The following is a 15405-nucleotide window of genomic DNA, read 5'->3' as shown; positions in this document are numbered from 1 at the left end:
AGATTAAGCGCTTGAATAGTCACTGTACTTCAGAGCCTCTTTTCTCAGTTCACACTTTTCCCGGGTTTGTGCCTTCTTTCCAATATTTAGATAGGTTAGGAGAGTCCATTTGATTTGAGTTATACATCATTTTAAAGCTTAAAGTCTGCTCTTTCAGAATTTGGTCTTAACTAAATATTCATGTCTGGCGACTTTTTGTTTGTTTTGAGGTGCAGGGTCACATATGATCCTAATATTTCAGCCATTTGTCATATCTAGCGAAGAGAAAATATGAGGGGTGGTGCGGTTTTCACACAGCAATTGATTTTGCCAACCCTCAAACAATGAGTAATAGGTAACTACAAGTACTGAATGTGTGAACATCTTTAATATTAATTACGGACACATATCAAGAACAAAAACAACAACTGTTTAATCTAATCGTCATACATTGTACAGTCTGTATGTGGCAAAGGTATTGTTGCAATTAAAAGGTTAATCCTAAGTCAACAAAGACCTTGTCAAAAAACATTGTGCATTGGGGAGAAAGCTGTGTCTTACTACAGCAATATTGCTGTAAAATATCCAGTGGAAATACTAGTAGCAAGTACAAAGAAAATTTCCTGACAGTATTTGTAGTTACGTTCAGACGGGAGCCCTTAACCTCGAAGTTAGGAAACTTCGAGGTTAGAGCTTGTAGTTATGGACCGTGAAGACGCACTCGTAGTTAGCAAACCTCGAGGTTTGCTCGATGTTTCGAGCCACGAGAAATCTTATGGTTAGCGCTCTAACCACGAGCCGCGGGGGGTCCCCACTCGTAGTTAAGCACCGTGTGGACACAAAAAACAACGAACTCGAAGTTAAGAGTGACCTCGCCGTAAACTCCATCCTCCACAATTTCCCTCTGCTTCCGGGTCAACCTCCCAAACGTACACCACAAATACACTACACGTGAAAAACCTATGACGCACGACACAACAACATCATCTTTTCTTCCCATGCGCTTGATCTCTGAAACTGAACACGTCGAACTCGCTACTGTATTCTATATTCTTCTCTGACGCTAAAAAAAAATGTTTTCGACGAATATCTTCATAAAGGCATAAAGTCATCAGTGCAGTGCTATCTCTGCATACCATGACAGAGAAAAAGAGTACCTGTAAGCGAGTCCGACAGGGTTGGACTAAAGAATAAATAGACGCCTTGTTAGCAGTGTGGGCTGAAACTTCCGGTCACATCGAGTGGGACCCACTCGTAGTTACGGGGGGCAGAAGCTTAACCTCGAGGTTAAGATTCGTCGTGTGGACACACGTCGTAGTTAGGGGGCAAGAGCTAAACCTCGAGGTTTCCTAACCTCGAGGTTAGGGCCTGCCGTCTGAATGTAACTTCTGTCTCTCAACTACAGCTACTACATTTAATTTACAGGTAATGAAATCACCCCTCCTTACTTTGCTATATCATGGCATCAATTACCAGTCTGAAGTTCCATTTCAAACGAGACTTTTAACTCTTTATGTGCCATAGTGGAAATCCCCTGTGTGCCACGTTATTCTGAGATACGAAGGTAGTCATGCTTTGAGAAAGAATTCTGTTTTTCAAATTTGTTTAACTTCTACAGATTTCTGTTAGGATGGGCATAATAGTAGGCAAAGTTAAAGAGGAATGCCAAGCTTTGTTTCAATATAAATTGTATGACGAATCTATTTTCATTTTTTCTTTTGAATGACCAGTTGCTACATTACTGTAAAGGCATGACTTTTGCACATAAAACCGTGACAGAAACTTAGAATGTACGAGCAAATCTAGTTGGGAACATCGGTTGATTGTCGATCACCACATAGAATGCAAGTCGTATATGAGAGGAACAAAAGCACGAGAAACACTTTCATAGTGCCGAGGGATTAGCAGTAATTAGCGATTTATCAATCGGTCTTGGCGGCTTTGTTTGTTGAGCAGAATATGCGAAGTTGGCAGGCCGTCGAATGAGTCAGACGTGCGAACGTGGCACATAAAGAGTTAAACTAGTACAGTGGACTCCCATTATAACGAAGTCTTCAGGACCAGCAGTTTTCTTTCGTTATATTGAAATTTCATAATAACCGAACAAATAAACAATAAAAAACAATGAACAGATAATTTTGCGGCCTGAAATTCTATTTCGCTGTAACAGGAATTTCATTACAGTGTGTATAACCATGTTCGTTATAACAGGAGTACACTGTATTGAAGAAACAGTCACGTTTGTTTGATGCAATTTCATTTCATGACAAGGGTACTTGCATGCAGAACATACCATACTTTTTTCTTACTGACACAGCAGCTAGGAACTAGGAGGACAGGTCAATAGAGGGCGCCATACTCTTGCTCGTGGGCGGGGATGCTTATCACATTTGAACAGGGACACAGTATTATACGTACCCAAGACCTAAACACCCATGACAAATACCTGGTCACATCAGGTTTCCTACCAAATCACGGCACAAAAGCTAGAAATATAAAGAGTTGAGTTCTGAAAATTTACCTTGCTAAAAGAGGGTTTTTTGTTATAATAATATGCGGCCTTTTTATAGCAACGTTACACTGGGTCATGATCAGAGAGCCAGTCAGTTCTGAATCGCCATGTTTGCAGCAAGGTGCTTGAAAAGGTGTAGATATAAGGTGAGATCAAGTCAACACTTTCATTACATATCCTTGGAACAGCTAGGAAGAATACAACATGCAATGTACAAACAACTTTATACAATGTGTATGTACATGCAATGTACATACAACTTATGTACACGCAATGTACATAAGAACTATGTACATGTATCAATTCACAGTACATGGATCTTACTACGGCGCAAAAAAAAATACTGAATATGAAAATGAAAATATGTTTTGTTTGTGCATCAGTGTTCAAGAAATACTAGTGCCATCATATCTGGCGAATTGTTAGATACAACCCTGAATACATCTTTGGTATATCATTCACAAGATGACATAGTTATGCAATTCGATCCTTCAGTTATACATGTATTCATGAAACTTTTCAGGAAGCTCATTTGATGCATTACTTTTAAAGAGACGATACAATCTCCCAGGTAACTCATGAAGCTTTTTTTTTAATTCTTTTGAAGTTTGGCAGCTTATTTTAAATGTATGTATACATAGTTATGTACAAATTATTTCCCTTCATGTATAGAAGTCTATTTCTCAAGAATGAAGTTACAAAACAAAAATGCATCACCTCAGAATACTTTTTTCCAGCCTCTAAATAAAAAAAGGATATAATTCATAACACTGGATTGAATATGACTATTAAAAGTCTTCATTTCCTTCATGTTGTCAAAGTATTCACAAATACAGGGGCATCTAGGCAAAAGACAATTTTCCTAGAACAAACAAATAGCAGTGCTGATTTGACAGAAGCCATATCCATTTAGACAAACAAATTCTCTAACACAAAGAAACTTATCTCCTCCAGAGGAATTTACACTTACTATTATTTCAAATGACAAGAATGACAGAAAAGTCAGCATAATCTCACAACCAATTACAAGTTTCATTGCCACCGTCTGTTACCAGGCTAACATGACTGACTAAAATTCCACAGGAAATGAAAGAACCAGTAGTGTGGGAACACCATGCAACAGGAAGGTTGGCCTGACTCGGATAAATTTGAAAATCCCTGTAACACCTTGTGTACAGTTTTTATACGCTCCACACACAAATCTCTATTGGAGTCGAATGCCACTGTGGGCGCTTCAATGTACATATTCGCTGATGTGCAATTCCATGCTTGCAGACCTGTGCTAGTTGTGGTTTTCGAATGTACGCTGGTTGGCTGCAAACGAAGACGATGGGTTCCATTTCATATTGAAAAGTTGCCATGACAGCAACTCTTGCTGGAAAGGCAGTTGTTGTAGTAACAACAATGGTCAAGCTTCCTAATCGGTTGTTGCTATGGGAAGTTGCTATTCTAGCAAGAGTTGCTATCCTAGCATCTTTTATGAAATGGGGCCCAGTTGAATCTAGCCTTTTGTCAAGGCCCTCTCGCTGTATGATGGCAGCCGCTATGACTGGCGAATGAAGAGAGCCCAGACGAGCGTTACAGCGCGAGGGCCTTTTAAGATCTGCTTTATGCATTATTATTCATGACACATGAACCCTACTGAATAGTCATATTGACGGGTTCCAGTCGACCAATGGAATGGCACACTCCCCACATTCATTGCCTTGTCGTTCGCATGCATCACTGACCACCAGTGGAGGTCTGTGGCATGCAATCAGTGTATGCACTTCGGGATCAGGCAGACAGACACTCTGATTGGTCGACTTAAGCTCACAAAATCTGGGGAGCAAAAGTCAGTAATTCAAAGGGCTACAAAAGGATGCAATGCAGATCTCAAAAGGCCCTCGCGCAACCCCATCCAGCTGTGCTCTCTTCACCATACGGCAAGCAGGCCTTGGGACAAGGCTAAGTTCAATCATGCAAGCCTTTGGTCCCCGTTAGGGTACTGGGTCTGGAATCACTCAAGCATTTGCTGAAGTCACCACACTGTTTTCCTGGTCTTGCATTTGCTTGAGATCACTTTTGCATGGATCATTTGTCGAGTCCCAGATGGGGGGAGGGTTTCCTACACCTTTTAAGAGTCCGGGACATCAGCTTTCTCTGGAGGCGGTCTCGGGGTGGCAGGCCCCCTTTTGCCTTTCTTGACGCGCTTGTCGTAGTAGCGGTACATGGCACGGAAGTGCTTGTCCTTGAGGATAATGTGAGGGCGCTTCGCCTGCATGAACACCTGCGCCTCCTGTGGTGTGCAGTGGTTTAACTATTGACAGAAATAGAAAAAGAGAGAAAAATGACTACGAAAAAAGTTTAATTATGCAATTTGTGCTGGTAAACAGTGTATTGTATATCAATGGTATTGTAAGCTGATAAATACGATAAAGCAAATTTAGCAAAAATCCAATGCTTCTTTCTTCAGTTTACGTCAACAATGATTACATCAGATTCCCAGAGCTCTGTCATTCATCGATCGATCGTTATCATACTTGGCATACCTGCGTCCCATTAGACATATTCCAAAAATACATATTCTATAGCTAAATTAATGTTATATACTGTATATGCTGTTATTTTCGCGTACAGATATTTTCGCGAATTAGGAGGTCAAAGACATTTTCGCGAATTGACACAGAAGTCTTCGTAAGCACAATATTACATTAGCGCATGGTGAGATTTTCACGTGTTGTTAAATTCGCGGTCCAACCATGATTCGCGAAATTTGTGAAAATGAAAAATAAACAAAAAAATAAAAAATAATTTAAAAAATAACAGCTTATAGAGTATTTTTTTCTCCTTCATTAATCTGATTGATTATGCAAATATGCTAATATGTCACTCGCTCCCCCCCCCCAATTCTACGAGTGAAGGCTAAAAATGACACCCACTTTCATCAGACTTTACAGAGATAATATACTTTCACAGGACAGCAAGACAATGGAGATTAAGTATTATAGCGGAGTGTACCTCAATCGCAATGGTCTTGGTTCAAATCTGGGCCTCTCTACTCGGATAGTACAAATGAGTACCCGGCAGGCAGGAGAATGTAAAGGTGATTGTACTCAAAATGTGATGCCATAATGTGGCAACTTGAGAGAAAGGTTCCATCTGGAGTCAAATGACTAATACCATAATCAAAATTACCACAAAAGTGTAATTTTTTTTTTGTTGCACCAGTTAATTTTTACATTGGGCGCGGTTAGGCAAATTTCACATGCTTTTAATTTCCCAGTATCAAAACATTCGACGGTTTTAAACATATGACAAGCAAAATGTACCTTTTGAGCTTAATCTTTGTGCTAGTCTTTAGTCCTTCGAAATGTATGAATGTCAACACCACTAAAATTTCCATTTTTTACACCACAGCGCACTCCCGTTACAATGAAGTACTCCGGACTGCAGTTTTCTTTCTTCATGTTGAAATTTCATTACAGTCGAAAGGTAGAGTATGTAACTGTATGTAGACGACTATTTTTGACCTCAATTCTCACATCATTGTAATGAGCATTTTGTTAAAACTGCATTTGTTATAAACAGGAGTGCACTGTACCAAAAACTTTCCATACCTCCATGAGGTAGCATCCAACCAAGGTGGCGCTCCTCGTCCTCCCCGCCTTGCAGTGGACGTAGACGGAGTTCCCCTCCTCCGCATGCTTCTGGATGAAACGTACCCCTTGTTCCAGGAAATCCTGGTTCGGCACCCCACTGAAGTCTACCGTTGGAAGATGCAATTGCTCTATGCCATGGCTGGCCCACTCCTGCACACAGAGGGAACAGGATAAGAATTTTTTTTTTAAATCAGATAGGTTAAAGGTCAAGAGTCCCATGGTGATTTTTCTTTTTCAGGGTGACTTTTGTATTTTCAACTCATATTCTGTTTGTACAATGCTGAAGAGATTCTTTACTGCTGCATTATATCTGAACCAAATCTACAAAGCACATTTCAATCTAAAATTGACATATTTACCAATTGCACAAAACAATTTTACAATCATCAAAAAACAACAACAAATATGAGACAGAAGCAAAACACTTTCACGTGTATTGCCATTTTAATGATCCAACATGAATCTCATCATTTAGAGGCTTCTACTAAACTCTGCACTTGAAATCTTGTATTGGAATAAGTAAGAACTCAAGTCACTTTTTTTTTCAAGTCTATTGTATGATATACTAGCAATTTGGCTTTTTTTTTAGTAAATCAAAATAAAGGGATATAGTGCAAGACCAAATCACAAATGTTATTTCATGGACTTGTCAGCCAGGTTAATAAAGTAAAGGGAAATCTGCTCTATGTTACTATACATCTTGGTGCTGTGGAGTGAATGATAATGCACATTATGAATGCAACTAGACAGATGGTCATGGAAAAATGTGCTAAAGGTGATGTACAAGTGTGCGTCTCCCACGCATGACGAGCTGATGTTCTCTGTCACTGCGTTTGATTCTATTTATTTCGCTCTGAACATCGACAATCGATAAGACCAGGATAGCAAACAAAGCCTCCGAGTACATTAATCCTTGCATTTTGTTGCTGTTTTCCCCTTCTTTTTAGCTGCACTGTCTGTTCTGCCCAACCTCAGGTGGACCAGACATTATCCACACTTTTCAGGGATCAAACTGGAATATTTGGTATCTCTATTATTTTCATTTAAATTGGCACTGGGGTCACCTGCGGAGCAAGTGGCACCTACAGTGTCAACATATTGACAGACGCCTCGCTCATGGACGCTGCGACAATGAGCCGAACACACCCTGTCTAGATGGAGCTAGACACTGCATGAAACCTGAATAAACAGACAGTGTGGGCTTCATGTATGTTTTACTTGTGAACGTAGAATAACCTTCGAAAACTTTATACCCAGCTACAGCATAGCATGATTCAAAAACATATAATTATGTTTAATATTGCTGTCAGACAGTACCTGAGGTAACATATGAAGTGTAACAAGTATATCAAATACATGTGTACTGGAATAATTATCTTTGCTTCTTTGCTTTTCTGCTTTGTCCCTGAAGAAAGAGCTGAATAGGAAGGAAGTACTTTTTCATGAGTGCAACATTGCTGTTGTTGTTGTTTTTTTAACCTTAAATGTTTGTTTTTGAGCCACAATTTGAAGAATATGTTTGTAATGCAAGCAGGGTTGCAAATGTGTAACGGGAAACCAAGTTAACAATAACATATCAAAGATGTACAACATCAAATGAACCAAGTTTATGAGTGTTTCCATTCAATGCAGTTAAATCCTCCATACGTTACATCTCCTGGGACTGAAAAAAAAAAACTTTCTACTTTGTAATTGTACAGAAAATTCAACTTATGCAGGATGAAAAACAAAAGATGATAAAGGAAGGGGTCCTGGAAAAGGTGATCAACCTCAGTGATAACTGACTTTATGTGACTTTGACATCTGAACAGCCAATGCATTTTAGACAAACATTCATGTTTTACCTGTGGCTAAGAAGGATCATTACTGAATTGTTGACTGTTGTAACAGTAGAACTCTACATGCAGATTTGTGGCTCAGAAGAATACATCAAATCAGGGGGGTACAGTCGAGTCCTGTTATCAAATTCCTCAGAGCCAGCAGTGCTCTTTCACTATCGATTTGGAATTTTGCACCATACATGTTTGGTGACCTGATTTGTTACTTTTGTCATAACAACATTTATTTAAAAAACATTATCATTTATTATTGTAAAGGGATCACCCTGTACTGTACACTAGGAGCAAAAATCACAAACCTCTTTGTTGGGTGTCCGACCCTGAAGTTCAAAGTCCTCATTGAGGGAAATAACGCCTCTCACGTTCTCCTTTTCCTTTAGCTGAAACACAAGCAAAGTGATATGGGGAGGAAAAGAAACACCATGGGTCAGTGAAGACAAGGTACATGTATATGATTAGAGGTTGGACAATTTGAACTGTCCCCAATGAAGCCACTAATTTTCAAATCTACATTGTACATTACATATGAACAGTGTCCTTTTCAAGGGGAACGAAACCCAAACTTATTACAAGGATGACGTGAATGCAAAAATATTGCTAACAAAATAAATGCAATAGACCCCTAACGGCCAACAGTATTACCGACTGTATAGTTAACATCGTAAAAGGCCACAGCACATTTGAGGCAGATTAATTGGTCTATATTTAATGTAAGTGAAGTTTGAGGAAAATAAAACAATCTCTTCAAAAGTTGTAATTGTATGTGTACAATTTTTTTTTAAAGTTCCAGTACCACCTTTGCTGGATGTGAAGACTACCAGAATTTGCGATGTCATAAGACAACATGAAGAAAAAATATTGTATTTCGGCTGTTACACAAAGTACACATTTAATTGTAACTGTATAAAGGGTAATTGTGGGTGTGTATACAATACACTGTATTCTTTTTGACGAACATCCAATACAAGTTCCCTGGTATGAAGTAAAACCTCTAAAATCAAAAAGAGGAAGACTTCCAGATATGAATATCAAAAGACATCCTTTCAGTTTTCTACACCCGTAGATAGCTCTAAAATATTCTACCACTTTATGAATAAAAATATTTGAGTCAATTTTAGAGTGTTGTCTGACAATGCCATTTTTGGCATATTTGTCCATGATACCAGAAAAACACTCTACAAACAGCATGGCCATGGTTTGATTCTATACACTGCCCATGCATTTACTTTCAATAAATGTCATTGAGAACTAATACTGCTAGATGTTTAAATACCAAGAATAATTTGCAAAAGTAACAGGATAGTACTTGAATAAAATTATTGCATATAATGGAGGAATAAAGCTACAATGTAGAGGTCAACTCTGAAGGAACAGTAAATGAAATGTAAACAATTGAACAAAACACACTCTGCTACCCCAGAAATCAATGTCAAAGGTGAACAGATTTACATTACATTGTATGTACATGTACATAAAAACGCAACACTAACCAAATGAATAAAAAACACAAAGTACCAAATATTTATACAAAGATAGGAGTAAAAAGCAGAGACAAGAGACCTAGTAAAAGGAAAAAAACGTACAAGCTGTATATTAGCATGTTGACTTTGTGCATTGTACAATGTGTAGGTCAGGAACGCACTTTATCCTAACCTACTGTATTTGTACAACAACTGTAACTCTGATATGATTTCATTCAAGTGTTGCCAATTATATCACAAAAAGTAAGCATTTGAATCCCCCATCTCAACCAAAACTTAACCATCCCTTTAATGCTAAATTGGAATCTTCCATTCCCCTCGCCCTCCTGGTGGTCAATAAAAATGTCCAACTATCAAATGAAGAGCTAGCAGACTTCTACACAGTCGGCAGTAAAGGTGTGTGCAATAGGGGTGCAATATACTGTGTGTGCCACTGGTCAGTAACTGGAGTGGTGACCAGTCCTTATTGATTTTCCGATCAAACACACCCATTGTTCGTCTCACCCATTTGTTTGCAGTCTCTTGATTGATATTGGCATGCGACTAACTTTCAGAATATGGCATGCCTTTTAAACTGTGAAGCAGATGTATACACTGTGAGTTTATATTTCTGAGTATGGCTACACTCTTAACTTGAGTATGATAACATTGCCGTTGTTACTTAAAGTAGATCCATTCTCATTGCCATAACTTACACCGATATCTAGAATTGGGCCTGGTCAGTTGTCTTAGAGAAATAAATACCAGATTAACAAATTTGACTATTAAAGAAAGAACACACAAATACAATCTAGTAGTCCATGTGCAAATTAAGTTTACATAATAACCATAATACACTCATATTCTTTGAACAGTGTCTTCTGAAATTTCTTTTGTGCAAAGGAAACTGATAAAAGCTACTTATTAAGCTCCTAATTTTCTGCTGCAATTTGGCATCCACTGTGTGCGGTATGCGTAATGTACAAAACTAAAATTGAACATGTTTGTAATACTAAACACATTCTTGCTTTTCAGACACACCCTGTTCGCCAGATTTCATAGCACTATTTGTAGTATACAATATATTCTACCTCATCGTGTCTAGCATTGGTTGAGAAGTAAAGTTTGTTAGAAATAAGGAAACACTAATTTATGCTTTCTCCTGTGATATACTGTACTGTATTTCTGGAATGATTTTGTCCTCTTGAAATTTGGTAAAGAATCTAATGAAAACTGTCGTCCCTCATACATAGTGATACAGTATTTGTACCATTATTCCAGTGGGGAGGAAAAACAAATTAACTCAGCATTTTTGAATCAATATGTCCATCAGCCTGTGAATCACATAAGAAAAGATCATTTTGATAATTTAACCAATCTACAGTTAGCATACTGGTGGGACTTGTATACAATGTACTACATTGTATACAAGTCCCACCAGTATGCTATACAATGTACTACATTGTATATCACCCGCTAAATGGAAAATAACCAACAATATCTGCAGTGCAAAAATGAAAGATTCTACTCTGTAAACTTCGCTCAGTGGAGTGATTGAAAACCATAGCTATTCAAAAATTATTGTCATCCACACGAGCACAAACATGACTTACAATACAAAATACTATTAAAGTGGATCTCGCCTCCCACACGCCCACATAATATGTTGAGGGCGAGGTCGCTCAATGAATTGCTTTTGGTTAGATACTTCTGAAGACTGAATACAGTCGGATCTTGTTTGTATGAGGTCACACTCGTTCCTACACAATACGGATGAGTGACTATACGAGCCATTGCCTCTGTTTTTGTCCTGGACCACTGAGCCAAATAGGCTCGTGGAATGCACGCAACTGCACCCTGTAAACCGACCTCATACAATATGTGCAGAACTGTTGTAGTCTGGAACTTGGATCTAATTTGCATGCAAAATCCTAAATCCTTACCAACACTTCTTTCTCACTTAACTTTCACTTCGGAAGTCTGATGACATCATCTCAAAGCTCCTTATAGTTAGTAGTTATGCAAATTTACCCCTTACATGTTGAATTCTCTTTTGCACTACAGTTACCTGAAAGCAGACTTTTAAAGAACAGGGTGATGGCCTATGGTTGTCATGCTGTGTTTATTTGCCATGAAGTCATTGTATAAAATGTGTAAAGATTGAATACCATCAGATCTCAACCAAAACATCCATTCGTACAGTTGTATGTACAGTGTACACTTAAATATGTGTGTAGATTGGATACCAGTAATCACTTTGCTATCAGAGAAATATAGATGAGGACTGAAGCCATCTGTGACAGAAAAAATGGTATCAAAATCAGCTCTTCCTCAATGCCAATGGGTTAACTTTTGTGTAAAATTCTGGGAAACCAGTTTTGTGAAATGTTATAGAGCACACCGTTCTGAGAGGATTTCAAAGCTTATTTGCTGAAAATCAGTTTTAGATTGCTGAGATATCCAAAGTAATCCTAATAAAAGGTGGGTCCCACCTTGTTTTAGATGCATCTCTGTCATTTCAAACCAATTTTCATGGAATTACGTGGAATTACATGCTCTTTCATAAGAGGTTTCTCATTATCTCACACACACACAAAAAAGAAGAAGTTAGAAACCTGAAACCACACAGGAGATATCGACACACACTTGCCCGAGTGTGTACTCGGGACTTATAATCCTCATCTCAACCAATACTTACTACACTAGACTATGTACAGTATTCGTTAAAGTTTGTTTATTGTTTTTAGGCCCTAGCTGATCCATTGTCAAATATGGTTCAGTTAACAATAGTTCATGCAAGCAATGGTCTACTCTCCTTTAGAAGAATTACAGTAGGTACCAATCAATCAGGAAAGTGTAGGTTCAAATCATCCTCCTGTCTACGACCTGCTTTTGTCTATCAAAAAGTTGGCATAACAAGGTCAAATTCACCAATCTGCACAGATTCCAAAATTACATATGGACCAGTTGCAAAATAATTGGTAATTTTTTTAGTTTCTGGAAATCATCAATTCACATTCTCATCAAGCAAAATGATCTGATGACTGCCCTATTAGTGTTGTACAGATGCACAAAGATGGGAGTTTCTGAAGAGTCTTTGGAAGTTGAAGGTTGTCGACATTTGGCTTAACCCTATCAAGCCCAAGCTATTTTGACCCAGGGCTCGCAGGCCTATACAGTACTTTTTTATTATTTGATGTATCATCGTCATATTTGGCACATGGGTAGAGTAACTCATACTTTACACGACAGTACATTTGAATTTTCTCAAGGTCACCCATGGAGGGCGCTATTTTCCAAAATATAACGAAATACATAGGAAATATGCTAAAAACATGATTTTTCTGCTTAATTTCTTTATCCCCATTATATGTTATTATAGACCAATCATTTTATATTTGTCACAAATGATAAGCACGTGGAATCTTATGGTTGAACTTTCTCAAGGTCACCACATGGGGGCGCTATTCGTGTGAACATAATAATACATTATGAGACCCGAGATGAAATGTTTGGGATGGGTACATGTGTAGTTATGACATTTCATATTTGCATAATAGTGGAATTTTAAGATTGCAAATTGAAAATATATTCAACTAATGATATTAGAGGCATAGCTTGGGCGAGGGAATCAAAATAACACAAAATAGAAGGGCAATCTTTAGAAAGTATTATTGTTTTCAATTATCTCTATTGTTTTATATGCCTTTGTCACATAAAAGCAAAGGAAATAATAAAAACTTTCGAGGACCATAATTACTTCAAATTTTGCTCCTTCACCAAATTTCAGCCAAGAAACACCCATTTCCATAACTGTAATGCTGTTAAATAAAATAGGAACAGAAAAAAGATGCAAAATCTGACTGACATGGTTGTCAGTTGATGGTTGCCATAGCAACCAGCAACATCAAATATAGCTAAATTATATATATCAAAATGTTCGCAATAAGATTTTAGGAAAAGTCACCATATTGAATTGAAATCGGATTTTGGGTGAAGGAGTAGCAAATGAAAGTCTGGTGGGGGGGGGGGGGGCACAATGTGCCCCCCCCCCCCCTTGGGCTTTATAGGGTTAATATTCATGGGGATACTTTATGGTAAACAGACAGAGGTCAAAGAGCTCACTTACAGTATGGGACTACAGAATGGTGGGGGGGGGGGCATGTGCTGCAGCCTCTGCCTTACATTTTGTGTTTTGCTCATTAAAGAAAAAATAAATGAATAAAAAATATCAGAGTCCAGCAGCCCTCCCCTCTGAAAAATGTTCCATGGCCCATGAGATAGACACACACCATTACAGCTTTTATAAATAAAGACAAAGTTAATAGGCCTCCTACGTAAAACTAATCTCACTGATGATGTGTAACCTATTTAGATGAAATTAAATGAGACAATCTTCCTAGAGAGTAGAGGTATCACATCATACACCCTGACGAATTTCAACTTTCCACATACATGTATATTGTACATTGCCTAAACTGTAACTGAATTTCTTTACTAGAACTTCTACATGTATCTCTTTCAGTCTTTGACTTTAGCTTCAAACATACCTGAGAAATGTAACTCCTGAATGGTAATGCTCCAAGGATCACTGTCGTATCTATCCTGTCGTACCAGTTTCGTGACGACACGTTCTTCATAAACACGTTCCAGTAGAGCGTGGTGTAGAATAGTGCTTTGCCCATTGTGATGTGACGAGTGTTCAAGATGAATCCGGTATGGCTGTAAAAATCAATGTCAGTACATTATGCACAATCTTAAAAAAAGTAAAACTTCAAGGCATCATCCTCCTGCTAACACTTAGTGAAAACACTTTGGATTCCCTTGCCTTATAAAAACCACAGCAAACTGTGGTACTAACTGTTCAGACCACACTCTAACCCCAATTCATTCACAGGGTGTATTAAAGTGGATGCTGTGATACTCGAGCTCGGAGTGCAGTGATAGTGTAAGACAATTAAATCTAATTGACAAGGAAAACACGCATCTTACCGTCTGAACCTCTAGTTGTTTTCACTGCAAATACAAGAATAAAATTCTCAACAGTCGAAAGCTGTCAGTAATCCACACAGTGACATACAGTAATTCTAACCCTCGATTCGAGGGTCACGCTATTATACGAACACATACAACTACTGTACACACAAAGTCAATGCTACTCTGCTCACCGGCAGTTTCCAGCGCTGAGAGTTTCCAGCGAACGCTCTAATAGCGGCCCGCCCGGCGTCTGCGGCTTGCGAAGAGGATGGGAGTCCGATACAATCACACGTGCTGCTTCACTTCACCACCACGATGGACAGACGTGAGGCTACTGTTTGTTGACTCTTAGCGGATCACTTTCTCGCCTTGGATTTGTCGATGTCGAGTCCTGATCCATGCGGCGGAGTTTGTTTTCTACTAGTTAGGCTGAAAAGTGGACTTCAGTGAATGGAGAGCGTAACGAAATCCATCACGATAGACACCCGCGTGCTTCCACAACATACTGTACGGTAATACAGCTACTAACGTGCAGGGACGCGACGGTGTGTGTATGGTGGACGTGCATCGTGTGGGCAGCAACAGCAGGTAGCAGCAGTGGCATTGCCGCGATTGCGACTTGCCGTTTGACGTTCCCCGAACATGCCGAACCGCCGAAATGACTGGCTGAGGAGACTACTAGAGTTTATAAAGTAAAAGAAATAAAATAAAAAATGATTAAAATAAAAAAATTATAGAGCAGTGTTTGGCGTAATACTGGAAAACGCCACAAAACGCAAAACAACAACAACAACGTCAGTGTGAACAAAAAAATAAAAGAATTCCACCAAAAAAAAAAAAATCATTCTTCATGAAAATTGCACATTTCATCAACTTGTTATTGACATGAATTATGTTAAGGGTAATATAGTTCCCCCTGGTTTATGAAAGAGGTAATGATATGTTTAATTTTCGTTACATTTACTTAACATTGTTGTTCAAAAATGAATGTTATAAAC

The 15405-nt window shown here is 38.5% G+C and overlaps 1 protein-coding gene across 2 annotated transcripts; it reads right to left on the bottom strand.

The window, feature by feature from the left end:
* Window positions 1-2814: 2814 nt before the first annotated feature.
* On the bottom strand, window positions 2815-14900 carry LOC139712247 (phosphatidylglycerophosphatase and protein-tyrosine phosphatase 1-like). 2 transcript variants are annotated; one of them, XM_071624086.1, is made up of 5 exons: window positions 14599-14900; window positions 13981-14152; window positions 8270-8350; window positions 6091-6282; window positions 2815-4790 (listed from the first exon to the last, which is right to left on the bottom strand). In XM_071624086.1, exons 2-5 carry the CDS (start codon window positions 14113-14115, stop codon window positions 4608-4610), a joined length of 591 nt encoding a protein of 196 aa, XP_071480187.1. In that variant the 5' UTR covers window positions 14116-14152; window positions 14599-14900; the 3' UTR covers window positions 2815-4607. The 2 variants fall into 2 exon arrangements, with proteins under 2 accessions (XP_071480187.1, XP_071480188.1); XM_071624087.1 differs by lacking the exon at window positions 14599-14900 and adding an exon at window positions 14423-14558.
* Between the last annotated feature and the right edge of the window lie 505 nt (window positions 14901-15405).

Source organism: Diadema antillarum, unplaced genomic scaffold (genome assembly GCF_040938485.1).
Source record: "Diadema antillarum isolate AM-2024a unplaced genomic scaffold, OU_Dant_1.0 seq00001779_RagTag, whole genome shotgun sequence".
NCBI classification, from domain to species: domain Eukaryota; kingdom Metazoa; phylum Echinodermata; class Echinoidea; order Diadematoida; family Diadematidae; genus Diadema; species Diadema antillarum.
The sequence above is the reverse complement of the archived record's forward strand: the minus strand, read 5'-3'. Positions and strand labels throughout refer to the sequence as shown.

Excerpts from the sequence above, each read along its gene's own strand:
- LOC139712247 (XM_071624086.1), bottom strand. The coding sequence starts at position 14,115 with ATGGGCAAAGCACTATTCTACACCACGCTCTACTGGAACGTGTTTATG. Across the intron at positions 8,351-13,980 it reads TCAGGAGTTACATTTCTCAG|CTAAAGGAAAAGGAGAACGT; the intron begins GTATGTTTGAAG and ends CTTGTGTTTCAG. Across the intron at positions 4,791-6,090 it reads TTGGATGCTACCTCATGGAG|TTAAACCACTGCACACCACA; the intron begins GTATGGAAAGTT and ends TTCTGTCAATAG.